General features: G+C 42.2%; 2 protein-coding genes and 1 pseudogene across 4 annotated transcripts in view; 2 read left to right on the top strand and 1 right to left on the bottom strand.

The window, feature by feature from the left end:
• LOC144657849 (sulfotransferase 1B1-like) overlaps positions 1 to 23,485 on the top strand; it is a 127,428-nt gene that overhangs the window by 91,702 nt on the left and 12,241 nt on the right. Inside the window, exon 1 of one of the 3 annotated variants that reach the window (XM_078518212.1) lies at positions 20,568 to 20,694. The exons of the other annotated variants lie outside the window; for them this stretch is intronic. The gene's annotated coding sequence lies outside the window, so the exon portion shown is untranslated. Of the gene's footprint in view, positions 1 to 20,567; positions 20,695 to 23,485 lie in introns of those variants that run through there. 3 annotated transcript variants of the gene reach the window in all.
• LOC144645221 (uncharacterized) lies at positions 14,486 to 15,191 on the bottom strand (annotated as a pseudogene).
• LOC144657809 (uncharacterized) lies at positions 21,066 to 23,045 on the top strand. The gene has a single exon (XM_078518177.1). It carries the CDS (start codon positions 21,138 to 21,140, stop codon positions 21,888 to 21,890), a length of 753 nt encoding a protein of 250 aa, XP_078374303.1. The 5' UTR covers positions 21,066 to 21,137; the 3' UTR covers positions 21,891 to 23,045.

Below are 23,485 nucleotides of genomic sequence, written 5' to 3'. Positions count from 1 at the left end.
TGCCAAATATGTCTTTCATAATTTCACGTCTTAGTCCCTCTCTTAATTGAAGACTTGCGAGTTTTGCCTTCACGTTGTCCTTGCCGAGCTTGGTACAAGGTAAGAACCTTGAAACAAGGAATACTCTAGCAAGACCATTCTCTTGTGCTTTACCACGATCAAGACCAATGAAAAAAAAAACACCATCTATTCCAGGCTTTTTTCCAATAAAAGTGTGCCCTAAATACTTGAACTGGCTCTCTTCTAGTTTGACGTGCAGCATAGCAGGCCATGGAAGGTAGAGAGGTGGCCCAGTTGAGTGGTTGTGAAGATTAATGTGAGAATAAGCTGCGCTTGTGACGTAAAAGTCTCCAGCATTGTATGTGGTGTCAATGGAAAACACACTGAACTTTTCCAATTACAGTTATTGACAACAACATCCTCAAGAAGTTCCTTTAACGCAATTACTGCTCGTGGGCATGGAGTCGACTGAACATCCAAGTACTGTTACGACTTTTGTCAAGAAAACTGGCTAACTCGTCTGCTTTTGCTTTCTGCCTTAATTTGGACCTTTCGTACTTGACTTGCCTATAGGGGATGTTTTGGTAATGTGTGCAGCAGTGGCGGAGTCATTTTCACCATTATATTTTAAGCAGACAGTTTAACATTAGATTTAAGGTTCCGCGTGAACAGATCAACAACTTCCAGTGGCTCCATTGCCTTACAGGAGGCATAGTAATTTACACGAACCTTATTTCCCATTTTCTCACCATTTTTAAAATTCGATGTTTCTTTGTTCTTGTTGTGTAATCCATGACTTTACTTGCTTTTAATCTTAATACTGCCCCATTTCCTGTGGAAGAATTGTGCCCCTTGCTCCTCTTTTGCCACCCGATATCATATGAACATGATACACTGACAAAGCCTTCAGCATCTTCTTTTGCACCATTTTCAATAGCAAGCTTTCTCTCCAAAGCCATATTTTGAAAACAAACGAACAGTCTCTCTCTTAATGTGTCTTGCACATTCTGAAACTAAGAGCATGCGCAGTCTTGTACTCAGGCGCGTGGTCGCCTAGAGCGTGCAGGTCGCTCTGAACAACAACTGAATCGCCTGGCAAAGGGTTGGGTGGAGATTCTCTTTGCTGCTGTTTGGCTTGCGGTTGTCGCTGGATGAATTTGTTCCACATGATCAAGCCTTTGAGGTGGCTGTGTAGGCTGCACCTGCTCATCCTTTACCATGGTTTCAGGTGCAGTGAATTTCTGAATGTTCTGTATCTTGCTGGTTCCATTGCTATCTTCCAGTATTGTAGTGGATGTGCGGATTTAACAGTGGATGATCCGGATTTAACCAAGTTAGAAAGAGAAGGACGCCATTACACTCGTGTACATTTAATCATCACCACTCCAGTGTCATGCTGGGTAATATATACATTGGGGGGGGGGGGAGGGTAAGGCATAAGTAACATACACTACATTCCTCCCTTCTTCGAATAACTCGTTGTGTTGGAAGGCAACAAAAACAGAATAAAACCTAACCAACTTTATAGGCATGCAAATGTCTCTAAATGTCTTTTCCAAAACTAACAATTGCGGAACATTTTAAAACTGGCATAGGTACAAATGTAACACAACAACTAATAGTTCCAGTTCAGTTCAAAGTTCCAGTTCACATCTGGATCTAAACGTTCTACCCTGGGGCCAACTTAACGCAGCCTAGAACATAATCTTGAAATCTAGAGGGCACTCTCTTGACTCTTGACGGGCGTAGGGTAGTAACATCACTTTGTTCCATGGCATGTTTGTATTCAACTGGTTTGTCTTCACTTGTTGTTCCAGAAGGAACAGGTTCACTTAACCCTTGGCTTGGTGAAGTTTGTGTTGCTCTCGGGGCCTCCGGAACATCTGATGACTTACTGGTGGCTGGTAATACATCATCATCACGCTCTAGATACTTTTTCACATGGGTCACATTCCGACGGTACTGTACACCATCAGCCTCGACAAGAACACTATTGCCATTCTTCTGAACAACTGTAAAGGGAGACTGTTTGAATGGTGTTGACAGTTTGTTTTCTTTCTCCTGTCTCAGTAACACCTTATCGCCTTCTTGTATTTCCCTTTCACATGCATTTCTTCTGCATACAACTTCCCTTTCTCTTTCCGCTCACTGTCACAATCTCTGACTTCATCTTCAATACTGAACTCTTGGAGTTGGGGTAGTTTGGTTCTGATGCGTCTTCCAAACAACAATTCTGCTGGGCTAACCCCCGTTGTAGAATGTGGTGTACTACGATACATCACTAAGAAGTTGTCCATCTCTGATTTCCAGTTGCGACCCTCTGCTTGAGCAATTCGCAGGCGCTTCAGGATACTGCGGTTTTGTCTTTCGATTTCACCGTTGGCCTGTGGCCATAAGGGTGTGGTTTTCCTGTGTTCAATTCCGTTCTCCTCCAAGTACTTCTCGAAATAGTCACTGACAAACTGCGGTCCATTGTCAGTCCTTAGGGACAAAGGAAGACCGTGAGTGACGAAAATCTTGGACAGTATTGACACAATCGTCTCAGAAGTAGTCGATTTGGTAAATTCCATCTCGAAGAATCGGCTGTAGTAGTCCACCACGACAAAGACATAATCACCGGAAGGCAGTGGACCCAACAAGTCAGCCGCGAGGTGTTGCCACGGTGCAGAAGGCAACTCTGTACGTGACATCGGCTCAGGTTTAGATGGTTGTGATACTAACTGACAGCCATGACAGATCTTACAAGCTTTCTTGGCTTCTTTGTCGATGCCTGGCCACCACACTTTGGTTCTCAAACGTTGCTTCATTTATACAATTCCAGGATGACCTTCATGTGCCAACTTTAGTACTTGACTACAAAGTTGCTTTAGTACCACAATTCGAGTTCCACGAAAAACTAGCTTTCCAATTGCACTTAATTCGCCTCGCACAGGTAGGTACTCTTTGAATTCTATGGCATGCCACTTTCCATTCAAGAGACATTCTCGTACACTTTTCAGCTCTGGGTCATGTTCTGATGCTCTCTCAATTTCACGAGTTGTCAAGGCAACAGGCGTTGATTCTTGAGCTACCCACTTCACATACTCCTCTGTTTTGTCTTCGTCTCTTGACGGCGGCACTGGATGCAGGAGGCGTGACAAGGAATCTGCAATATTCTGGGGACCTGGGACGTATTTCACGGTAAATCTGTAAGGTTGCATTCTGAGAAGCCATCGCTCGATCCTAGCACAGGTCTTGGATTTAGGAGAGAAAATACATTCCAGAGGTTTGTGGTCAGTCATTAGTTCAAATTCAGCACCATACAAATAGGCATGAAATCTTTCGCAGGACCACGCTATTGCCAAAGCCTCTTTCTCCGTTTGAGAATACCGGCGTTCTGTATCAGACAAGCTTCGGCTTGCATAGCTAATAACTCGTTGCTCTTCTCCTTGCTGTTGGATTAGTACAGCTCCTAATCCTACAGGGCTTGCGTCAGCGATCACCTTAGTCGGGGCATTCTTATCAAAGTATCCAAGTGTCTCTGCACTGGACAGTCGCTTCTTTAACTCTTTAAATGATTTCTGTTGCTCCAGCCCCCACACGAAGGATTCACCATTCTTTGTAAGCTGGCGGAGAGGTGCAGATACCGTTGCCAGGTCAGAAATAAAATGTGCAGTAAAATTGACGAGTCCCAGGAAACTCCTCACTTCCGCAGCACTTGTCGGTTCCCGGGCGTCAACAACTGCCTTTACTTAAACATCCGCTGCACCAATTCCACGTGCTGACAACACATGGCCCATGAATTCCAAATGCGACATCTAAAATTGACACTTGTCGTGGTTCAATGTCAACCCCTTGCTGCCCAATACTCGGACCACATTCTCAAATCTTCTGTCATGCTCCTCCTCAGTGGCTGCATGCACGATCACATCATCAAGGATGTTATGGGCGCCATCACAATCTTGCAGAACTTGCTGGAGAACCTTCTGGTACATCTCAGGCGCACAACTTATACCGAACATGAGTCGCTTGTATCGGTACAGTCCCTTGTGTGTGCAAAATGTAGTAATATCCCTTGATTCAGGTGACAGTTCTATCTGATGGTAGGCAGAGTTGAGATCCAATTTGCTGAAAAACTTGCTCTTATTCAAATCTTGATGGGGTAACGTTCCCGTTTTACTGCCATGTTGGCTTGACGCATATCGACACACAAACGGATGTCACCTGAGGGCTTGGGTACGACTACCACTGGTGATACCCACGACTTGGACCACTTACTTTCTCAATTATGTCTAGCTTAACAAGTTCATCCAGTTTGTCACTCAGCTTATCACGAAGGTGGTATGGAACTCGTCCAATTGGTTGTGCAATGGGTTGTACCTCTGAATCAGTTGGGACTTTTAGCTGAAAATCCTTCAATTTGCCAATACCTTCACAACATCCGGGAAATTTTTCAAAAATGCTTGGTACCCCTTCTGCTCCATCTGTAGATACCTTTAGTGAGTTAACTTGAGGACCCAGCTTCAAAACTTCTAAGGCAATGGCAGTTCCTCGCCCAAGGAGGGCGTGTCCCTCATTTTCAATAACAACAAATTCGACCCCACTCAACACTCTCTCTGCAACAGACAATTCTGCAGTAAATGTGCCTGCAACTTGTAATGGCTGATTACTACCATATGCAAATAACTTCTTGGACATCTTGCTCGACACACATTCAACCTTATTTGCTTTGAGGTACTCCCACACATTACGACCTATGACATTGCAACTAGCACCCGAATCAATAATCATTGTTACTGGCAAACCTCCTATTTTCACAGAAATTTTGCCATCACTTAAAAAATTACAATCGTCTGAAATGCCAAAGGCATATTCACAGTCATCGCTCTGCTTATCTTCAGCTTCTACTTGCCTTACATGGTGTGGCGGACCATCCTTTCTTCTGGCATCTGGTCTATGTTGTCCTCTAGCTCCTCCATTTCCACGACCAGTGTTTTGCTTCTTCTTAGTTTAACACACAGCTTCAAAATGTCCAGTTCCTTTTTACACCATCTGCACTGTTTCCCTCTCGCTGGGCATCGGTGATCATTAGCTTTATGTCCCACATTTCCACAACAAAAACATTTCACATTCCTTGTGCTCGCATCCCCTTTGTAATCAGACTTTCCACTCACACTATTCACCTCATTACTGACCTCGCCACTTGCTCCTTCGATTGAACGTGCCTGTTTCTCAGATTCTTCCATAGACCGGGCAATTTCTCTTAATTGTGGCAGTGTCAAGGCTCGACCCTTCTGGAGTAATTTTCGACGGAGTTCGTGTGACAAACACTTGCTAATCACTTGATCACGAATTTGTTCATCCACAGCAGCGCCGTCTCCAAATTCACAGGTTTGGGCTTTCTGTCTCAATCTGGTCACAAACTGTTCGATGGTTTCGTTGGCCAGTTGACTCGTCTCACGAAAACAAAGCCTTTCATACGGAACATTCGCTTGCGGTTTGAAATATTTATTCAAGGTCGCCTTCACTTTCTGATAACTATCTGTTCCTCCTCCTTCGTTCAACGTGAAATAAATATCTTGAACACTTAAACCAGCAGTATGCAGCAATAAAGCCTTCTTCTGATCGACATTCTTGACTCCTTTTCCCACAGCGTACAATTCAAAAGCTCGCAGCCATCTTTCCCAGCGTGCAGAAATACCAGCAGTTTCGGTACATTCAAATAGCTTTAAACCTTGTGTATCGCTCAAAAATACACTTGCCATCTCAGAGGAACTCTACCAACGACCGTCCTCGTTGCCAAAATGTAGTGGATGTGCGGATTTAACCGTGGATGATCCGGATTTAACCAAGTTAGAAAGAGAACGACGCCATAACACTCGTGTACATTTAATCATCCCCACTCCAGTGTCATGCTGGGTAATATATACATGGGGGGTGGGGAGGGTAAGGCATAAGTAACATACACTACAAGTATGGTAGCAGTTTCATCTTTGTGAACAGCTTTGTATGGGTCAGGCTCATAACTGGGTGACAGTTTTTTTTTTTTTCGAGCCTGTTTCAGTAGGGCTTGATCACCCTCTTTGATGTCGCTGAATCTGGCAGCACGTGTTCCGTCTGCATACTTCTTTGGTCTAAGTTTAGCGCAAGAATTTAAGAGCAGTTGGCATTGTGCTTCAGTGGCTCGATCCTTGGAGATTTGGACTTTTGGGAGCTTGTCACTCAGCTTTCTACCCATCAGTAGTTCTGCAGGGGATATCCCAGTAACAATATGAGATTCAATTTTGTACTGGAATAAAAAGTCCACCAGTTTCCGTCAATCTTTACGTACTAGGCGTGTGATTCTCACGACCTTCTGTAAGGTCTCATTGCATTGCTCCACCTCTCCATTGCTTTAGGCAAATATGGCACACTTTGTGTGTTCAATTGTATGATTTTTTAGGAATCCCTGGAATTCCTTGGACAAAAAAGGGGGTCTAGTATCACTATTGACTGTCTCTGGTAGGCCATGCGTTCTAAAAATAGTCTCCATGGACTTGATTACATGTTGTGCATCTGTTTTCTTGAGGAGGACAGCTTCGATCCAGCAGCAATGCCAGTCTCCAACTACCAGGAGATGATTTCTACTTGTAATCTCTTGAAGATCAACTGAGATTTCTTGCCACGGGGAGTGTGGTAGTCTGGTTAATATCACCGGCTCTGGTTTAGATTGAGGTCCAACAAGCGGGGAGGGGTGACATGTTCATACTGCTTGCTCTACCTGCAAGTCCATTCGCCGCCACCATACTTCCTCTTGCAACCTGACTTTAGTTCGGACCATACCTTGGTGTCCCGCATGAGCGAATATTATAGTGTGCTTTTGAAGGCTCTGATGATGTGGCTTCCTCTCATCACCACCTGTCCTATCACTCATAATTCATCTTTAATTGCTTTGTAAATTGTGCCTTGAAACTGGCTCTAATCATCTGTCATTACAGCATGTAGTACTTGCTTTAGCACTGGATCTTTTACAGAAGCGATTTCAACTTCCTTTGGAACCAAGGCAGCTGGTACAGCCTTACTGGCTACAATATGGGCAAACTCTTCTGTAGCTTGTGTTTCGTGATCTTGGATCGTACCCACGGGAAGGCGGCTAAGGACAACTGCAGCATTGCCCTTGCGTCGTATGTTTGTCAACTTGTACTGAAACTGTTGCAGGTACAGGAGCCACCTTTCTATACGTTCAGATATGGGCTTTGACCTTGCTCCGAGTATGATGAGAAAGGGCTTGTGATTAGTGCGGATTTCGAAATTGATCCAATAGATGTACAGGCAGAACTTTTCACGAGCCCATCTAACAGCCAGAGTTTCTCTTTCAAATTGGGAGTACCTCATTTCAACCTTACTCAGCCTTTAGCTGGCGTAATATAAAGGCCTGTAGCTTCTGTCTTCTTGCTTCTGCCAGAATCGCTCCAACTCCCACAGGTGAAGCGTCGGTTGTCAGACGAGTTTCTACATCCTGTCTGCATTAGCCATCACTGGCGCATGAGTCCGTCGGTCTTTTATGTCTTGGAATATTTTTCCTCTTTTATTCCCCACTTTCACTTTACGTCTTTGGTTGTGAGGTCCCACAATGGACTCTATATCGTTGCAAAGTTAGGTATGAACTTTGAACAGAACTGCACGGAGCCAATAAAACTTCTTACTTCTGATGGGCTTGAGTTGCTGGTTGCCGCGACAATAGTTTTTACACTTTGACTGGAAACGTTTAGCCCTTCCCCAGAGAGTACATCACCCATGTAGATCATGCTCCCAACTCCAATTTCTCATTTTTTCCTAGTTGAGTGTAAGCCCACTTTCCTCCAGCCTGCGCATGACCCTCGCAAGGTTTTTGTCACACTCTTCATCATTCGTGCCAACAACTCGCAGGTCATCTGGGGTATCTTTGATGATCTGCCACACAATTTGCTGGAATTTCTCCGTAGCTATGTTTACTCCGAAAAGCAGGCACCTGTATCTGTAGAGGCCACAAGGGGCGACAAAGGATGTTGTGTCCCTTGAGTCTGGGTGTAACTCATTTGGTGGAAAGCCATGTTTAAATATAACCTAGAGAAAACTTTTGCATTTGAGACTTCTTGGAGTGACCCCTTGACGGAGAACGAAAACTAAACGAAACTTACCTTAAATTGACGTTTGATTGAAATTCTATCACATGACGTTGAGAGGGAGGAGATAACATGAGATAACACAGCGCGTGCGCCAGATCATTATTTAAAGAAGTGGAGTGTGACAAGTACCACCCGCACTAGGGTAAATGGATACTGCAATATGTATCCCACAGGACAATGTCCTGACTGGCAGGGAACAAAGGGTAAGCATGTGATCTCCTCCCTCTTAACGTCACGTGATAGAATTTCGATCAAACTTAAGGTAAGTTTCGTTTAATTTTACTATTCAATCACGTGATTAAGGGACAGGAGATCCCATGAGACTTTAAAGCCTTGGAACACCCACACAAGAAACAAAAAAAGTGTGGATGAACAACCACTATTTAATATTTGTCCACCTACGTCAATACATGGTGTACAACTAGGCTAACAATATAGAACGATTACTGTAACAACAGTAAGTCTAATCTGTAACAATGATAACAAGAGAGAAAGAAAGGGAAGAAAACCGTGATGGCAACAAAACAATTCTGCCTATGGGTACCTTGTGGTAAAGAACTACTTTGACAAAATTGCAGGTGCCATAATATTGTTAGCAGGTGTAACAGGCTTATTATAAAACTTCCGAAAAGTCTTTGCTGAGCGCCAGCCGACGTGCCAAATGACTTCCAGGGGAGCATCCTTCTGCTTTGCCTTGGATGCAGCAGCTGCTCTTGTGCTGTGGGAAGAACTTGCGAGAGTCAATCCCAGAGCTTTCAAGGACACTTGGCCCATCGTGAAATAGTATCCCTTGATACTGCTCAATGAGGTCTTTCATAACTGATGAATAGGCACTTTTCACAATTTCGAAGACTTTGGGTGCGGTCCAGATACTCTTTTAGGGCAGTCAGGGGGGGCAGATTCCGGTATCTTGCTTAAATTCAGAGATTGTGATACCTGTACGTGAGTGTCCTTGTTTACTTGCTTTAGTATGGTCAAGTATTTGGAACTGACAGGAGCATTCTGTGAGCTTCATAGCTGAAAGAGTCAGCAAGTGATTGACCCCTCTGGCCTGTGACTAGTAACAGCAACATTAGTACTTTCAATGACAAATCTTTCAGTGAAAGTTCTTTCACAAGCTGTAAAGTACTAAGATAGTGAAGAACTTTGGAAGCATCCCATATTTTATCATTCTTTGGTTGTAGCTTTCGCTTCTCAAAAACGCTCTTCATAAAGCGGATGACCAATGAGTGAGAGCGAAAACTGTCACAGTCCGAGATACGGAGGATGGAAGACAAAGCAGAACGGGCAGTGGTCAGAGTGGAGTAACCAAGACTTTTAACATATAATTTCATTAGAAATTCTAGTGCATCACTGATCGGTGGTGAACAGTAATCAACTGACCTCGCACGACAAAACACGAGCCACTTTTCGATGTAGCTCTTGTATTGTTTTTTACTACCTGATCGCCATGATGCCATGATGATGTCTGTGACCTCTGGAGAAAAGTTAAATTGTCGGAAGGAGTTCCGGAGAGCAGACACACCATCAACTTGAGGGTTTTTTTCACAGTGGGTGTGGCTCCTGCAAGGCTGAATGAGAGAGGAGTCTCCTGTCAGGGGGAAGTATCCATGGTTGGTTGTAAAGCAATTGAAGAACCATCGGAAACCATGACTCTGTTGGCCATATGGGAACTACCAATATTCCCTTGGCCTGATCCTGTGAGATCTTCTGCGGGTATCGCGGGATGAGACTAAATGGAGGGAATGCATACAAAATACAAGTACCCCAGTTAACGAAAAAGGCATCAATAAATGAGCAGCCTGGATCTGGTTTCCAGGAGCAGTATGTAGGCAATTTATGATTAAGCCTGGTTGCAAACAAGTCGACATTAAGTTTGGGGTACTGTTTAAGATTGCGAATCATTCGAAAAGACCATCACTTTTGGGGCATAAAAATATTGTGGACACAAACTCCCCTGGCTCAGAATGTGATTCTTTAAGTACCCCTTTCAACAGAAGACTTTGAATGTCATTTTGGACAATTTCATGTTGTTGGGCATTAAAGGCACTTAGCCGGTAAGCCTGTTGGAGAGGTACAACACCCTCTGCAAAAGAAATTTTAACACCTTGTACATAGTGCAGGATATTCGGGTCAGACGTGATCCCACGCCACTTGGGGACAAACTCAACAAGTTTCCCCGCTTTGAAAACTGGCTGATGGCCAACTCTTCATCCAACATCAGCAGGGGAATCATTCAATGTAGGCGACAGTTGTTTTGAACTTACCTTGGACGTTAATTTTGTTTTGCTGCACCCTCTAGGCTGGTCAAGTGCCGATGCAACAATGAAATATTGGCGATTTTCAAACACTCACCGGCAATTCAAAGTTAGTAAATAATCCTGTTATTTGACTTAAATCAACAACCCGGCCACACCGAATCTTAAAAAGATTTTTATGAAACACTGGCACATTATTCAACAACAGCCTACAAACACATCTTTAACCAGCAACCGATGGTATCTTATAAGAAGAAAAATATCCAAATTTTAAAAAGGCTTGTTTCTTTTTATACTTTTGAGGAGCAAAATTCTTGTGGCCATACTCGTCCCCTTCATTTCGGCCATTTTATGACGGCAGGCACTCGTTACATTTTTTGCGATTTTTGTACAAAATAAAAATAGATTTGAACAAAACATGTTACCATAGGATGAGAATTGTGTTTTTCCCCCATCGTGTCCCAGCTCTCACTCGGTCATGAAACCAGTAGCAGTCTAAGCAACGCCGCTTCTGATAGTCCATTAAAGCGCGTATATATTTGCTCCAACAAGTTGTCAACGAAAGGAAAGGAATATCGCCCGTCGAAAGAAGGCGACTGGTGTCCTGGCATTGGTGTTGGCTTGTTACAGGAGAAGGCAAGAAGGGTAGTGACAAGAGTAAGCCTTGCCAGAAGATCGCAAGAAACAGAGATATGCGAAATATGTACTCGTCTCCAAATGGGAGGTGGATGTGTAAAAGTAAGCCGTTCTCTAAACGGTACGCAGAACTTACAGCTTGTCTCGGTTTTCCTGGTTTATTCACTGCTATATTAACTCACAAGGCTGACAGTAAACTCGCTGTTTTTCGTCTCTTCAGTTTCTGATGATCCTCGCACGGGTTCATTACCTTATTTGGCAATACTCTCAAATGCCACAAAACAATGTGGGGTGGGGGTCGGTCAAAACTCTTGCACAAAAGTTTGGATTTTCCGTTCGAGCAGGTAAGTTGGTGAAAAGATACTGAAACACATCTCTAAAAATTTTGGCTGAATTTTTCATGTTCGCCGTTCGTAATTTGTCACCATCTTCTACAATCTTAATCATTCCTTGTTTCATTTTGGTTCATTATTTGTGTTGTTCTTCTACCTTAGCTTAGCCTTATTTTGTGGCTCCATTCTACATAAAAAAGTACTTAATATATCATGACATAAGTCCTTCAATGTGCTTATATAGCAAATAAGGAAGCTTCGGACATTTTCGTGTTGAGAATAATGATTTGTTATCAGTTGAGCTTTCTTCATTACTTTTAAACTTTTTAACTATAATAACGACGAATTGGTTTAAGCCAGACACCCACATCACTTATCTTTCTTTACTTTCTTTATAGGGTGGGCACAAAAAACAAAATCTGTATAAATTGAAAACCATAATCTCAAATCTCAATGAATTCGCAACTTCACAGCTCAAAAATTAACTTCCTGGTCCTCAAACTAAAAGCACTTACCGATTTCATTGTTTGGTGGATTGTAACTCCAACCAAAGCCACCTCGACAAATTTTTTGCAAATTGACTAATGGCGTTAGAGCGATGAAACAATAGAATAGTCACAATTAACGGTACGGGCAAGTTGCGCGCCACAAAAGCACAAAATTAAAAACATCAGCATTTATTTTTCCTTTTGTAAAACGCAACAAAAATTTTTTTCAACATTTACTCTTTCCTTTTGTAAAAGGGAACAATTTTTTTTCAACATTCATTCTTTCCTTTTGTAAAACGCAACAAAATGTTTGTCCAAGAACTTCAAATCGATATTTGTTCACAGTAAACAGCCACGCGTGATATACGCCGTTTAGGCTGGGGAGGCCTCTCCTGTAACGCTCAATGAGGAACGGACGGAACGGCATTTCCCAATCTCGCGTATCAACAAGAACCTTATTATTGAATATTTTCTTTAAGAGTATTAAATCTTTATCTAACGCAAATCTGTCTGCATAAAGGCCTTCGTTTTGCCTTCTCAGTCGCGGCCGCATAACCACGAAAAAACTATTGGCTCCTTAGCGAGCTTGAGGGACTGAAGCTCTTCTGATGCTTTTGCTCCTTTCTTCTGCAAATCCTTGATAAGTTTTTGCAGCTCCATGATTTTACTTTTGATTTCTGGGTGTTTCGCTCGCACCACAAATGTTCATGTCCGTACAAGTCGCATGTAAACAGCGAACTTTGTAATGCCCGGGCTGATGACATCGGCTGCAAAGTTTTCTCCTTCGTCCATTTATAGCCTTGGAAGATGCTAGTTCATACTGCTACGAACAATTCCAGTTGGTCGGTTGCACTTTTGATCTGTGTTTGTATTATGGAGAGGTTCTCCGTTATTAGCTCTGCGCTTTTGTCCTCCAGATATGTTGCAGACCGCTCGGTGCTGTAGTTTACTGCGCTGCAATTGAAACCCGGCCCCTGGGACTTAGCGGGGAATTTAACACTTACCAAGTGTTACAAAACAGCTTATTTCCCCGCCCCCGGGGCCAAGACGTCTGTTAAAAGCCCCGCATAGCGGGGACATCTGAACCAAATGGAGAAGTACAGTTGACTGAATGAATCAATGAACGAATGCCGGAATGACAAACTTTATTTAATCACGGTATAAAAAAAATCAGTAAAAAATGATAAACATATCTATTATACTGTTTGCCGTGCTCCCGATATTAAACTCGAACCTTCAAGAGAATTGAAAACGGTATTTCACTTTTCATACAGTCTGTATTTTAATAAAATTAGATTATTGTTAGTATAAAGAGGTCGAGTGAAAATGGAACAATGTATTTTTAGTTAGCCGTTCAGTTATATCGCAACGTAACCTTGAAACAGCAATGCAGCAGGATAAGTACTCCCTGTCATGACAGCCTTAATCCTTGCAAGTTGTAAGATCCTTGTAAGATTGGGTTTGAAAGAATCGTTATCAACCTCCACAAACAAATTTACTTGCTCTCTTAGGTATCCTTCTCTTTAAAATTCCTTGGGACGCTCGTTGTTTGGTGGCAGTTCTCCTGGCCCGTTGTCGGATAGCACGCCTTGCTGACTGAATTTGCTGCTTTCTTTCTTCACTTAGAAGTGACTGATTTTCACTTGTTTCTGGCCCTTGAAGCTCACTTTCAGATTCTGAGACAACTTCCTCCTCTTTAATTACAAGTGGTGGCTTTCGCATATAATCGAGAAATGCCTGACGGGATATTTCAACTATTCTTTCTTCTTCATCGGTTAAATCTGATGCACTCAAATACTCTGTAAAGTCCAACAGCGCCTGATTTAAAACTTGCGCACTGTATGGTTTCAAGTATTGTTCCAAGTCATTATAAAATGAAAACCAGTTAAACCGATTTTCTCTGAGCCAAGATAGCAATGTTTCGTTTGAAGGTGTAGGATTCGCCAAAGCAACTTCCTTAGAAGAGAAGTCTGGATCAAACCTTACTTGACTTAAAAAGTTTTCCGATGGCTGTGTTTGCGTATCTTCTTCTTCAGTGTTTTTATGGTTATCTTTAGGCAATTCACAGGCAGCTTCATTTTCACACACTACAAATGATGTTTCATCATCTTCTGAGCTACTTTCAAGCTCTTCATACTCGCTTCCACAACTGTCTGAGTCACTTGAGGAGTCCTCAGCTATTCCCATAGATTGTAACAGAGCTGTGTCCTCGAGCATTGCAAGTTATGTCTTCTACCAAAGCCATAGCTTCTTCTATGCGTTTGGTGTTGCTAGGATAGTCGTCTACGCCATATGTTTTCTTTGCCTTCTTGCCAGACAGTCCCCAAGTTGCAGCTGCTTTTATTAGCCGTCGATCTGATTCACTTGATGCTAGTTCACCGAGTGATTTTCGTGTTTCCTTGTTTCCACTTGGGGACAAACTCAACAAGTTTCCCCTCTTTGAAAACTGGCTGATTGCCAACATCAGCAGGGGAATCATTCAATGTAGGCGACAGTTGTTTTGAACTTACCTTGGACGTTAATTTTGTTTTGCTGCACCCTCTTTTTTCATCCTGCTTCTGGGTGGATGGCCCTTGGACAAAAAATCATTTCGTCCTCGCTGATAAGGGCTGAAGCGGTGATTTTGGTTTCCAAAGTTCCGACGTCTACCAGCAGTATATTTGCTGCTGCGGCTGTAATTGCCTTGTTGGTGCGAGGGGCGCATTTTCTTCGTCAGCTTGTTTGCATCAGCTATATCTTTCACCAATTTGGAAAGATCTCCAAAGAGAAATTCATGCGACGCATCCACTGTTGTGCTATTGCACAAGGCCGCATAATCCAGTTTAGCTCTTTCTTCATCGCTTGTCGCCGCGTATTGTTCATGTCATGATATCCTTGGCCAGCTCAGTCGCTCTAATCATAGCAACTAAAGATGCCACGAGGGCATTTTGTGACTTTTGCGTTTTGGAATCGTGCGTCCTGACTTGTGCAGGGAGCTGGTTCCAAATAAGGTAATTCACACGTGGCATTCGCAGCGCCTCAACATTCGAGGGACATAGATCTTTTTCAATCTTCGATTGAATTTTCTCATCAGCCATTTTTTCCTTCAAAAGAGAAGCAATGATTCCGGCCAGGCCGTCACTAATAGCGGCACCTTTCATTTTTTCTGACGTCCAAATCCTCGGCTATGTCAGCCAGAAGGTCAGAGTCCTGCTTTTTGGCCGTAAGTTGCGCTTCTTGAACGTCTAGGGAGACGGTTTCTACGCCATCGGCGTCGCTTTCTTCCGCCCTGTCCTTTTTTTGGTCTGTCGAAGACAGTGGAGGCTCATTCTCATCCTCAACATACGATATCTGCATGAAGTTTTCATTCATCTTCTTCACTTCACTGAGCAAGTCAACAAAACTGGTTCGCACGTCTGGCTGAGGGATGGCGTTGCAAATAGCCTCCGCCGGGCTTTTTTCTTCGTCCGCCATGACAGTATGTCTTGTGGCGGGAAACACTAAATCGCTTTAACCACGTTGAAGCTCAATAAATCAACAAGTCAGGCGTTCATTTTGCCAACCACGTTGGCTCGACTACGTATTTTGAGGTGTACTGTGAATATCTCTTTCGAATTTCCAAGGATTTTTGACCAACGTTGTGGCAAACCGTAGCGAAAGTTTTTCGTTGTCCAACGCAAGCTGTGCAATGATCTGGCGCATGCGCTGTGCTATCTTATGGGATCTCCTGTCTCTTAGTCACGTGATAGAATGGCCTGATTTGCTTGCCTCTTATCTAGACGGATTGTGATGTCCCAGTTAGGTTTCTCGACCACTTCTTAGGAGTTTTCCCACTCCCTCTCTTTTTTCGATAAAATCGAGTTTCGGTAATTCTTCCATCTTCTCTGTAACATTTTCTTGTTTACTAAACGAATTCTGCATGGAGGCTGTACCACTGGCTGCACTTTTCATCAATGTGTAACTTGAGTTGGTACCCCTTGACCTAATTCCCAGGCCCTTGAAGACTTGGGAAATTTTGCCTTAAGGGAGGCCTTTTTATCTGCTTGTTTTAGATTGTTACTAGCATGTTCGTATTTAACATCACAGCTTTTAACAGGGATAGCAACCCTTAAAACACTGAGCAATTCAGATACCTCGCGGGCTAGTATCGTTGCAGCTTTGCCATGCGTGGCATAAAACTCAGCGCTTTTGGGTTTGTGGCACCCGTACAGATAGATAGATGGATAGATAGATAGTTTATTAATACAACTTCGCAACCTAAAAGGTTGAATTATGTCATATTTACAAATTTATAAAGCGATAAAAACTAACGATAAAATGTAAAAATATTTAAAGAACTATACAAGAGTGATTAAAATTCAAACTTAAGTAAATAAGAGACAATAAAACTATTTCTAAATCTATTAGTCTTAAAAACAGGGTTAAACTGGCGTGACTTTCTGAGGTTATAACTACTAAGATTCCGTGGGGCAGTAAATTCCTCAGCCTACTTTCATTGTTCTCTAAAATGTTGTTAAACAATTTGTCCGTCAGGGCTTGTCTTCGACCTGACAAAGTGACTAGACTTGCCTTGTCGAGCGCTTCTTCATACGTAAAAAACGGGAAAATGATGCGCATCGCCCTCTTTTGCACTGCTTCTAGCTCACGAAAAAGAAACGCAGGTAGACTTTCATTGAAAACTGGACAGGCATATTCAGTGATAGGGCGAATGCAGGTACGATAGAACTGTACTAACTCGTTAGGACCTAGGCCTGAACGCTTTAACTGAGAAAGACAATACAGGCGTTTTCTAGCTTTCTAAACAACTTCAGCGATGTGATGGTTCCATTTAAGGTCGCTCGAAACGGTTTCGCCCAGAATCTTAGCATACTTAACGATATCAATTTGCCTGCCATTAATAACAACAGGATCAAGCTCGAGAGTCTCCTTGGTACTAAAACTAATCCTCAGTTCCTTGCACTTTGCCTCGTTTAGCTGGAACTTGTCAGAGCTAGCGCGCGAGGCAAAAGTGTCCACAGCGGTCTGGATGTTGCTTGCTTGTCCCTTGAGTATTGTTTCAGAGGTCGTGGTATCATCGACATACTTCCATAACTCAATACCAGGGACATTAAGGTCGTTGATCATTATAATAAAGAGCCAGGGGCCCAATTTGGTCCCTTGGGGGACACCTGCCGGGACATCACACCACTCTGAAAAACAATCCTGACCAAGTTTCACTCGTTGTTTGCGACAACACAGGAAGTCGAAGATCCAAGCGATGACGGCCTCATGAATTTCCATCTTTTTCCGCGAAATGAAAGCTATGGCAATTTCGACTAGATGCCGTGGAATCAGTCATTGTAAAAGGGGTCACAACTATCTTTACTACTAGTAATACGTGACTCGCAGGGCCTCGCGAAGCTCTGGGTTAGGGAGGGGGGTGGGGGGTGGGTGTTTTAAATAAGGAGTGGATTATTTGAAGTTGAACATTAATTGAATTGTACATATTCAATTTTCCACTGTAGGCAGGAAGATATATTTGTTAGAAAATTTATTTCAACGGGCCGCGACACCCTCGTTCCCAGGGTCTACTCCGCTTTGAAGATGGCGGCTCTTTCTGGTTCGTAAAGAGGTATAAAGCGTTGGGAAGCGCAGGCTATTTTCAAAATCATCGACAAATTATTGGATAGTCGCATTTTGGACATTTATTTGATGGCATAAAAAAAAGAAGAACGAACGGCAGGAGGATTCGAAGCCTCCGCACGCGCGCCCCTGATGGCGATGAAAGGTTTATATCCTGAATAGGCGTTGAGGGAGTATTATGTGGAAATCAATGTTATTTTAATCCGAAAAGAAAAACGATAAAAATGAAAGGCTCAGGATTCGAACCCGCAAAAAAAAAAGAAAAAAAAAAGAAAAAAAAAACCCCTAGCCGGATTCGAACCCCCGACCTCAGGTCCGAAGATCTGATTTCAAGTTCGACGCCTTACCATTAGGCCACCAGCGCGCGGCGGCCGTGTGACGTCATTTCCGCCACACACCAAGCTCACAAATATATATAGAAATATATATGACCGTAAACTCCACACGAGATTTCATCCCGCCTGATCCCTTTGAGGGACAAAATTATACACCCCGCTACGCTCGGCCTTCGGCCTCGCTTCGCGAGGAACAAATCTAAATGCACTGTTTTTGTCCCAAAATTTCATCATCGTCGTGTAGTTAAAAAACGCAGAATTTTTTGATGTCATGGTATTTTTTAGCGCTGAAATACAAATGAACCACGATTTTCAACCCACGTGGGGTCTGTTTTGATCAACGATGGGTCGCTCACCATCTTCACGAAGTCGTCTATCTTTAATAAGATGAAGTTTTATTTCAGGATATTTCTTGATTTCGTAGACCGATGACCTTGATTATATCTGTGGCTAGGTATTGCGAGTCTTCTTTACGTTTTTCCACCGTAAACGTGTTTTGACGGTTGCAAAACCTCAGTTACAACATTGGTTCTGCTAGGCTGGTCAAGTGCCGATGCAACAATGAAATATTGGCGATTTTCAAACACTCACCGGCAATTCAAAGTTAGTAAATAATCCTGTTATTTGACTTAAATCAACAACCCGGCCACACCGAATCTTAAAAAAGATTCTTATGAAACACTGTCACATTATTCAACAACAGCCTACAAACACATCTTTAACCAGCAACCGATGGTATCTTATGAGAAGGAAAATATCCAAACTTCAAAAAGGCCTGTATTTTTGAGGAGCAAAGTTCTTGTGGCCATACCCCCCCCCCCCCCCCCCGCCCTCATTTCGGACATTTTATGACGCAGGCACAAAACAGTTCACCATAGGATGAGAATTGTGTTTTTCCCCCATCGTGTCCCACGTCTCGCTCGGTCACGGAACCAGTAGCAGTCCAAGCAACGCCGCTTCTGATAGTCCAATAAAGTTGTCAAGGAAAGGAAAGAAATATCGCCCGTCGAAAGAAGGCGACTGGTGTCCTGGCATTGGTGTTGGCTTGTTACAGGAGAAGGCAAGAAGGGTAGTGACAACAGTAAGCCTTGTGAGGAGATCGCAAGAAACAGAGATAGGCGAAATATGTGCTCGTCTCCAAATGGGAGGTGGATGTGTAAAAGTGAGCTGTTCTCCAAACGGTACGCAGAACTTACAGCTTTTCTCGGTTTTCCTGGTTTATTGACAGCTATACTTACTCGCTGACTCATAATAAACTCGCTGTTTTTCGTCTCTTCAGTTTCTGATGATCCTTGCACGTGTTCATTACCTTATTTGGTAATACTCTCAAACGTCACAAAACTATTGGGGTGGGGGTCGGTCAAACCTCTCGTACAAAAGTTTGGATTTTTCGTTCGAGCAGGTAACTTGGCGAAAAAATGCTGAAACACATCTCGAAAAATTTAGGCTGAAGTTTTCATGATCGCCATTCGTAATCCTTCATCATCTTCTACAATCTTAATCATTCCTTGGTTCATTATTTGTGATGTTCTTCTGCCTTAGCATAGCCTTATTTTGTGGTTCCATTCTACATAAAAAAGAACTTAATATGTCATGACAAAAGTCTTTTAATGTGCTTATTATAGCAAATAAGGAAGCTTCGGATATTTTCGTGTTGAGAATAATGATTTGTTATCAGTTGAGCTTTCTTCATTACTTTTAAACTTTTAACTTTAATAACGACGAATTGGTTAAGCCAGACACCCACATCGCTTATATTTCTTTATAGGGTGGGCATAATAACAAAATCTGTATAAATGGAAAACTATAATCTCAATGAATCTGCGACTTCACAACTCAGTAAATAACTACCTTATGCTAAGACTAAAAGCACTTATCGATTTCAGTGTTTGGTGGATTGAAGTTAAAAGCTAAAAAGGAAAAATATGATTTTTTCAGGAACCTTAACACTGGTTACGGTTCAGGATATTTAGTCAAATAAAGACAATCGTTAACATTCTCAAAATGAAATTGTGGTATTTGTGACAAACTGTTTGTTGTTCTTTTTGTCTTGCTTGACTAGCTTGAAAATCGTGTAGCTATGTGTAAACAATGTTTCATGTCTGTACGACGAGCGTCGTCGGGTAAAAAATTAAGAGACGATCAGTAAAGTTAGAGATAAATTGACAGTCGTGGAATGGACTGTGGCGTATTTATTTTAGCTGTTTGTTGTCCGCAGTACAGTTCAGTAAGCTTTTGGCAACAAATGAGACGTTTCAATTGTCGTTGACTAGCTTGATAGACTGTCCTTCTTTAGTATAGAAGAGTTAAAATCTCTCTTTGAGCGGTTGTTGCATTTAATCTTTTGATTTTCCGAAGGTCATTTAGTTTCCTTCTTGTTTTGTTTGAGTTGTTTGATAGCTACTTTTGTTACCTTTATTCTAATTACCCAACAGAAAATATAATTGATGGTCGCGGGTTTAAATATGTTTTTGGCACTACTTAGGCTCATTTCATCCCGAGGCACAAAAATGGCATGAAATATATTTATGACCAAGAATATAACCACTGTTACTATGACATGTATAATAATTTAAAAGAAAATTTAGAAATGAGTCAAAGAAAGCAAGAGATATCTTGGACACTGCAGCCAGCAAGCAATGAAAAGGTGCGAAAAGCGATCAGTTTCAAACAATAAAAACTCCAAAAAAGTGTCACGAGGCAGTCCACAGGACCTTTGATTGGTCTTGATTTGCCTGCGCAAAAGAATTGCAACGCGGGCGACCCTTGCGCCGCATGAGTGCCCAGTACTCCACACTTACCCTGCGGGCGAGGTAAAAATTCATACGGGCACGGTAAAGGATTTTGTGCTTGACTCACATTTCGTGTACATTTTATGACATCTTTTATTCACTTGGAACTTACATTTCATCTGCAAGGTAAGACATGTAAAGAACTTTCGGACGGGAGTAGGAAAATTAAGGGCAAAACGTCTCCAGCTTGAAAGTGCTTTGAGCGCAGAGCAGAGATGTTTATCACTTGGAACTACAGTGCAATCCCGATAGCTTGAACACCTTGCCCGATAGCTCGAACCAAACGTCGTCTCTCTTAACTTTTTTTGCTTCACCAAGTCGAACACTTTAATTTACCCCCGATTTTTATAACCAATTATCGTTTCCTTTAAACGTTCGCGAACGGCATACGGCAGCATGGCGGCCGGACGGACTTTTCCGTAGTCCGTTTCTCTATCTTCCCGATGACCGAAGAAGATAAAAGCAAGGAAGGCCTTATCACCTTTTATTTACGGGGCAAACGGCAGGAAAGATGCAGCAGCAGCAGCTCCCCTGATTCCAAAACTCCGCCTGCCAAATCGGTAAGAATTATGCATTCAACTTCTGACAGCAGCGAAATGGCGGATATGCGCGAGATTCTTACTCAAATACAAGACAATACCAACAAACTGTTAGAAGACAATCAGACTTTGCGAAAGCAATACGCCGACTTGCATGAATCACTTAGCTTTCATATAGCTGAAGTAGAAAAGCTTGTAAAAGAAAACAAAACCTTAAAGAAAGAAGTCAAGTCTCTAAAAGCTAATCTCAAAGAAGTCGAAGAAGACAATGAGACAATGGCCGAAGACCTTGCCACCGCTATCAACAAGATTGACGACGTCGAACAGTACTCGAGAAAACACAATCTAGAGTTTCATGGAATCCCAGAGAGCTCACAAGAAAACCTGGCCGAACAAATTATTAAGCTCGGAAATGTGCTTAATGTCCCTATTCGAAACAATGATATTGACATCTGCCACCGGTTATCCGCAAACAAGAAATCAAACAAACCCAGGCCAATCATTGCCAGATTTAAATCGTACGAAGCAAAGAAAGCACTATACAGCGCTCGCAAGCAGTTGAAGAATCAAAGCTTAAACCATGTTTTCCCTGGAGCAGACGTCGTATACATCAATGAGAACCTCACCAGAAGACGCCGCGAACTTTTCAACAAAGTCTGGAAAGCCAAAAAGTTGAACCATTGGCACAGTGTGTGGACAGTTGATGGTAAAGTCTTTTTCAAAATTTCTGTTGATGATGCCCCGGAAAGAATCTATAGCTTAGAAGACTTAGATAATTTCTAGGTTAATTACTTCTTTATTATCTATGGTTACAGCTAGTTTTAATGTATTGCCTAAAATCATGTATTTTCCAGATACTTTTATTTAATAAGGCTTCGCCCTTGCACATAATTTTTTTTTTTCCATCACGTTGAACGAAACCAGAATAAATAATTTGGTCGCGGGGAGGCGTAGAGGGGACACCTTTAATTATCTTCATGAGTTTTAGCCATTCTCTAGTATCCCTTCTATACAATAAGCCGCTTGTCGGCTCATTTAGTTTCTATTGTGTGTTTAATGTTAATTTATTTTTGTTTTTAAATAGCTGTAGTCGGGCACATCTCTTGGGAAATATCCCTTTTGAGCGGTGCGCATTTGTTGCCCAGTAATTTATGTTTTTAAGTAAACATGAATCTTAAATGTATTTCTCTGAACATCAGAGGTATAAATAAGTCGATCAAACAAAGGAATTTATTTCGTTGGCTCCATAACGGTAAATATGACGTAATTTTCTTACAAGAAACTTATAGCGACGACAAAATTGAAAACATATGGCGCGCGGAATGGGGTGGTGACGTTTTCTACTCCCATGGTTCAAAACACAGCAGAGGCGTGATGGTGTTAATCAAACCGACTCTCAAAATTGAAAACCCTGACATTATCCGAGACAAAAAAGGGAGGTTTCTTCTCGTTCGAGCTTCGCTACAAGATGAAGAATTTTGTTTTGTCAACATTTATGCTCCAAATGATCCAAGTCTCCAAAAAACTTTTTTCAATGAATTGTCTAACAAATTGCGACCCTACTCTAATGACAATATCATCCTTGGTGGCGATTTCAACTGCCCGCTTGAAAGTGTTGATAAGACGGGAGGAAAAGATACAAACAACCGAAGAAGCGTTATTGATAGTATAAACGACCTTCGCAACACTTTGGGTCTCGTTGACATTTGGCGATTTCATCATCCCTCCTCCCAGCGTTTCACGTGGAGCAACAGTTCTGGCAAAATACAATGCCGCCTAGATTACTGGCTTGTGTCTAAACACCTAGTGCCGCGCACATGCAAAACGGAGGTTAAAGCATATCATGATTCCGATCATTCTCCAATCTATGTCGAAATTCAGTACGAAAATTCACAGAAAAAACCTGGTCCAGGATTTTGGAAATTCAACAATTCCCTCCTTGAAAATGAAGAATTTGTCTTAAACCTGAAATTCTTTCTAATTCACGCAAAAGAAAAGCACAGTTACATTGACGACAAAAGACTTTATTGGGAAATGGTTAAAATGGAAATAAGGGATTTCTGTATACGATTTGCAAAACGCCTTAGCAAAAACAGAAAGACCAAAGAAATGGATCTACTTCGAAAATTAAACGAACTGAATGTTTTCCTCGGTAAAAACCCCAACGATATGAATTTAACAACTGAAGCGAGAAGCGTTAAATTGGAACTGAAAAACTTATCTGAGCGCAAAACAAAAGGTGCTATAATTAGGAGCAGAGTAAGGTGGTACGAGCACGGTGAAAGGAATAACAAGTACTTCGTCAATTTGGAAAAGCGCTCTCACAATAGGAAACACATTGCTAAATTGAAAACAGATAAAAATGAGTACCTAGTGGA

This window comes from Oculina patagonica, chromosome 1 (genome assembly GCF_052425735.1).
Source record: "Oculina patagonica isolate OP01 chromosome 1, crgOcupat, whole genome shotgun sequence".
Classification (NCBI taxonomy): Eukaryota; Metazoa; Cnidaria; class Anthozoa; order Scleractinia; family Oculinidae; genus Oculina; species Oculina patagonica.
This window is presented reverse-complemented; position numbering and strand designations above follow the sequence as displayed.

Bases quoted from the DNA above. Each gene is read 5' to 3' on its own strand.
- LOC144657809 (XM_078518177.1), top strand. From the start codon at position 21,138: ATGCATTCAACTTCTGACAGCAGCGAAATGGCGGATATGCGCGAGATT.